The sequence below is a fragment of the Neophocaena asiaeorientalis genome, unplaced genomic scaffold, assembly GCF_003031525.2.
Source record: "Neophocaena asiaeorientalis asiaeorientalis breed wild unplaced genomic scaffold, Neophocaena_asiaeorientalis_V1.1 scaffold315, whole genome shotgun sequence".
In the NCBI taxonomy this organism is placed as follows: domain Eukaryota; kingdom Metazoa; phylum Chordata; class Mammalia; order Artiodactyla; family Phocoenidae; genus Neophocaena; species Neophocaena asiaeorientalis.
In genome coordinates, this window is record NW_020172011.1 from 1,463,303 (window position 1) to 1,468,872 (window position 5,570).

Genomic DNA, 5,570 nt, shown 5'->3' on the forward strand with positions numbered 1-5,570 from the left:
AACCCAGCTGAGGGACATGAGGATGGCTAGGTAAAGAGGCAGTAACCTTCTATTTAACTTTAGAATACAATACCGTTTTGTTAAAGATTCTGGAGCCAGGCTGCTTGGTTTCAAACCCCCCGCCATCAGTCATCTCTTGGTCAAGTTCCTGAACCTCTCCAGAGCTTCAGTTTTCTCATCTGTAAGATAGTTAAATAGATTACCCACCTCGTAAGATTATTGTGGCAATTAAATCAGTTTGAAAAATACCTGGCACATAGTAAATGCTCAATTTGTTAATTCTTATATTGTTGTTGGTGGTGGTGCTTTTGTTGTTGTTATTATTATTACATTACTACTCTCCCGGGTACGATTTCAGGGCACCAGATGGCAGAAACACTGGGTTTTTTTTTAATAATTTCAGCAGTGGAAAAACAAGAATAGTCCCCTGTACAGTGGCGATTCCCACTTACTGGACGAGTTCAAAAAGTCACTGATAATGACTTAGAGTTATTGTAGAGAAGATTCCTCTCCCAAGGCGTATGTAGATTTGCCATCTCTTAAACCCCTGGGCACCCATTGTGAAGAAAGTTAAGGCCAGGCCCTTGGGCAGCAGGGGCAGTTGGCCAGTGATGCAATAACTTCCACCGACCGCCAGGGAGCAGCAGAGCTCGACCCGGGGTTGCTTCATCCACAGAAAAGAATTTTTAATTCCTTCTAGGTGTTCTGTCTTGGCTGTGTGCGTGGTCCACCAATCCCCGTGCACACGGCTGCAGTAATCCCGCCCATTATTGACTATCCAACCAATCAACGAGTGTTCTGCTTGAGGCCGGACCAGAACGCTCCGACGGTCACTGGGAGCCGGGAGTTGGGTGTTCTAGCCCCGCCCCCAGGCGGCTCGGCCAATCCCCTGAGGCGGAGCAGGACGACAGCCAGGATATGTCCCGAAGACCACGTGGCTCCAGGAGGCGCCAGTGCTAGGTAGGTGGAAGGTTACCGGGCCCGGAGGCGGAGCGGGACGGGCCGGCCTCGCCCCCGGTGACCCGCTGTTCTGTGCCCTCCGTCAGCCATGGGCGTGCAGCCCCCCAACTTCTCATGGGTGCTCCCCGGCCGGCTGGCGGGGCTGGCCCTGCCCCGGCTCCCCGCCCACTACCAGTTCCTGCTGGACCAGGGTGTGCGGCACCTGGTGTCACTGACGGAGCGCGGGCCCCCGCACAGCGACAGCTGCCCCGGCCTCACCCTGCACCGACTGCGCATCCCAGACTTCTGCTCGCCGGGCCCAGAGCAGATAGACCGCTTCGTGAAGATTGTCGACGAGGCCAACGCCAGGGGAGAGGTCAGAGGGCGGGGTTAGCGCCGGGAGGGAGGGACTTGGGAGGGGTCAGCGGGGACACGCGGAGCTGGGGAGGGCGGGGCCAGGAATAACTTAGCTGGGTTCCGGGAGAAAGACTGGAGGAAGAGGGTGGGGCCAGGAGAGCATCTCAGCCAGAAAAATTGGGCTCGAGGAAAGGCAACGAAGAACCAGCTGATGTTGTGGGTTGAGAAGGAGAAAGGGTGAACATACTTGGGAGAGATGGGGGTTGAAGTCAGGGGGTACTGAGCAGCCTCCAGAGCAAGGTTCTGTCCAAATGTAATGGAGCTACATTTTAAAAAGGTAAACAAGAAGCAGGAGAAATTCATCTTGATAATATAATTTAACCCAGTAACTCCAAAATATCATTTCAACATATAAGCAATATAAAATAAATTCTTAACCAGATATTTATATTCTTCATTGTCCTACATCTTTAAAACCTGGTTGTATTTTACAAGTGAGGGTCAGGAGAGTGTTGGGAGGGCGTTGAGCTCCTCCCCACCCAGCTCCCCCTTCGCAGGCGGTGGGAGTGCACTGTGCCCTGGGCTTTGGCCGCACGGGTACCATGCTGGCTTGTTACCTGGTGAAGGAGCGGGGCCTGGCTGCAGGGGACGCCATCGCTGAGATCCGGCGCCTTCGACCCGGCTCCATCGAGACGTATGAGCAAGAGAAGGCGGTCTTCCAGTTCTACCAGCGAAGGAAATAAGGGACCTCAGCACTCTTCTGCCAGGCCCCCCGCGGCCCTGACCTGTGTATTAGATGGGGCCAGAGATGCGGAAGTGAACTCAAAGTGCTAAGCCCTCCAGCGGTCAAAAGACAGATGTAGCCCTTCCCTGCAGGCAGGTCCTGGTAGGAGGATGGCTGGAGCAGCACCAATGTGGGGTGTCCCTCTGCCACTGCCTTGAATAAATAAAGAACCAGCTCACATTGCATAGCACTTTAAGTTTACAAAGTGCTCCCACACTTTGTGACTTTTTTTGTGCCTCACAATAGCCCCATAATAAAGGGAAGGCAGAAGGGCCATCCCTTCTTTGGATGAGGCGGCCAAGGCTCAGGAAGGCGCAAGGTTACACTTCCGGGAAGTGGAAGTATGAGCTAGGACTACAGCACACATTTTCAGCCTTTTAAAGTTGCTGAAACTCTTATGTATCTATCTCTAATAATATTTGATGTGTCTTCTGGGGAGCTGGTCAATGAAAAGGAAACAAATCCCTGGCAGCCCAAGGTCTCTGATGCTCGCAGGCCAGGAGGGCCCCTGTGGACACAGCCCCTCAGTCCAGGCCCGCATGCCCCACGTGTGTCATCCCTTTAGCCCTCTTACGACAGAGAGGGCCTGGATGCTGTGCTCCCAGATAATCACTGTCTCCATCTCCCAGGGGCTGGGTGCCTTTCCCCAGCCTCAGGCTGCTCCGCTCACCTGTGACCTCCAGCCCATTATGCTGCCCCACAGCATGAGGCTGAGGAATGCCAGAACCCAGCCTCTCTGAGCAGGTATGCAGAGGATATTTGATGATTAAATGAAGACATTCAGGGCTTCGAACCTTGGCCATGTTTCTCAGATGTTACCTTCACTTCCCCATTGGATGCCATGCTACCAGCACCACCACCACACCTGCAGCTTCGAGAGATAGGATGAATGGGATAGACTAGCCAGGTGGACTCTTTTTGCTATAACTCCTGCCCGAATTCCTGTCCGCTCTTCTGTAATGGCAGGCCAGGATGGATAAGGTAGGAATTCATCATGAAATGTGTACTGAGTGCCTGTATACCAGGCTTTGTTAGATGCAGAGGCCCTCCAGCTGAAGGGGACATGATTCACAGCCTTCTGGAGGCGGGGAGCCCGACAGAGTCCAACCACATAGAATAGGTACCATGGCAGACATGCATTCCACATCCAATGAAGACATGGAGGGAGGAGGCAAGGGTCCCCCTGCAGACCCCAGCCTTTGTAGCCCAGGCCACCACCAGCTCCAGGCCACCCACTCCTCACTGCATCTTCCTTCCTCTGTCGCCCACCCAACTCAACCCCCCTCCGACCCTCTTAGACAAAAGGAGTATGAGCCAGAGTCTTGCCAATCTAGCAGCGAGAGAAAGACTGTAAAGTGCCCTCGCCGCCCCCGCCTCCTTTCCTCTGTGTGTCGAATCTGGATAATCAGTTCCTTCATTCTGTTCCCTTGGTCCCCACCCAGTTTACCCAGGTGAGGACATCTCTCAAAGAGAAGAACCTACAGTTCCAAGCATTCAGGCTAAAACAGAGGAGTGAGAAGTAGCAGAAGAGGGGAAGCACTGAAGCCCTTACCCTCTGCTCATCAAAGTCCCCTCTGCCCTGCCCACCCACCCACTCCTCCCACAACAGCATGACCCATTCTGTTTCCTAATGCAAACCAGAGCATCTTCCAGAGGAGTATTTTGATGTGTATGTGTGTGTGTGTGCGTGTTTGTGTGTACACGCGAAGGTGGTGGGTCAGGAAGGGTATGAACAGCCCACTTCCTGGATCCCTTCCCTCCAATTACCAGGATGCGGGGAGAGAAGAGGCAGGCTTGAAGCTGTACCCCGGAGTTCTGTCTCTGATCCCAACCTGCTGGGGTCACACAACCGTTCCTCACGTTGTCTGACCCTCCATTGCTATCTTAACTCCATCCCCCCACATCCTCTGCCCTGCAGGAGAGGAACCTGCCCTTCTCTTTCTCCCAACCCTCTTTCAAAGGAGAGGAAAAATTTTTCTAACTCCATTAAAACCCTGTGTGCAGCCTCCATCCCCATAATTTCAGCAGGTCTCCTCTGCCTCAAGAGTTCCTCAGGGAAATAAACATACAATTATGTGCTTAAGGAAATTGGTTTGTTTGGGGGTTTTTTTGCGGTACGCGGGCCTCTCACTATTGTGGCCTCTCCCGTTGCGGAGCACAGGCTCCGGACACACAGGCTCAGCGGCCATGGCTCAGGGGCCCAGCCGCTCCACGGCATGTGGGACCTTCCCGGACCGGGGCACGACCCCGCGTCCCCTGCATCGGCAGGCGGACTCAACCACTGCGCCACCAGGGAAGCCCAGGAAATTGGTTTTTAAATAAGTAAGAGTTGACTTGAAAATGAAAAACTCTGCGCTTGGCCTTCCATCTACCTTGAGAGATTAGCCTGAGTCTCTCTTTGGGCTCATTCCCACCCCACCCCCAATTTTTTGCCTTCGCACCACACCCTCTTCTGTATATGGCCACCAAAGAGGGATTGCAGACTAGCTGTGACCCTTCCCCATTCTACCCCACACTGAGATGACAGGTGAGAGGAACAAGCCGCTTCCATTGACAGAACCTCCGCATCGCATCACACCAGGCTTGCTCAACGCCAGCACTACTGACACTAGGGTCTGGGTAGCTCTGCTGTGGGGGCCATTCTGTGCTCTGTAAGGTAGTTAGCGGGATCCCTGACATCTACCCATTAGACGCCAGTAGCATACCCCCCCCAAAAAATGTGACAACCAAAAGTGTCCCCGGACATTGCCAGACGTCCCCTGGGAGGACAAAATCGGCCCCAGTTGAAAACCACTTCATCAGACCAACAAGCGCCACGTGCGACCATAGGCTTTCATTTCCTATGGGAGTAGAGGTGGGAGCATACGTGGGGATTTCTCCTGTGGACGCACACATCCTCATAGGGGAGAAAGGGCCAATCGAACCCCATCACACACCGTTACCTTTTCAAGCAGTGTCTGGTACCTGTCCCCAGTCCCTCTCCTCTCCCCAGGCTGGGTTTCCAAGAGGGTGATAGACACCATTAACTTTCTACACGAAGGAGGGCTTTATTCTCAGTGAGCTGCTGGTGGGCATAGCTGTAATGTCAGCTTCCACCCCCGTGTTTTTAAAGTTTCATTCATGTTTATTCTCTGACGTGTGACCTGAGTTCCCTGCTGAATAGAGGCTTTTCTGTGTGGAAAACATCTCCCTTATCACTTGGGTTCTGCCCTCATCACCTCTTGGGTCCCTCTCCCAGAAAACTGTTCTGATGCAGAAGCAACTGGAGTCAGGATAGGAGGAGCCCTTCTTTGAGACCATTCCTCCCCGGCCTGGTTCCCCACCTCCACTTCAGCGGCAGCACACCTGGACTGGGGTCCACTTGCTCTCTGGGCTGCAAGCTCCATGACTGCCTCCCGGGCCACGTGTCCCAGCACACAGCTTCCCGCTGCAGAGATAGGGCTATATCCTGTGCACTCATTGCGGCTCCTCGCACCTCTCTTGGAGCTGT

At 53.6% G+C, this 5,570-nt stretch overlaps 1 protein-coding gene across 2 annotated transcripts; it reads left to right on the plus strand.

The window, feature by feature from the left end:
- Positions 1–930: 930 nt before the first annotated feature.
- DUSP23 (dual specificity phosphatase 23) lies at positions 931–2,274 on the plus strand. Of its 2 annotated transcripts, XM_024750991.1 has the most exons (3): positions 931–960; positions 1,047–1,315; positions 1,854–2,274. In XM_024750991.1, exons 2-3 carry the CDS (start codon positions 1,049–1,051, stop codon positions 2,037–2,039), a joined length of 453 nt encoding a protein of 150 aa, XP_024606759.1. In that variant the 5' UTR covers positions 931–960; positions 1,047–1,048; the 3' UTR covers positions 2,040–2,274. The 2 variants fall into 2 exon arrangements, with proteins under 2 accessions (XP_024606759.1, XP_024606767.1); XM_024750999.1 differs by having other exon boundaries at positions 950–1,315; positions 1,923–2,274.
- The last annotated feature ends 3,296 nt before the right edge of the window (positions 2,275–5,570 follow it).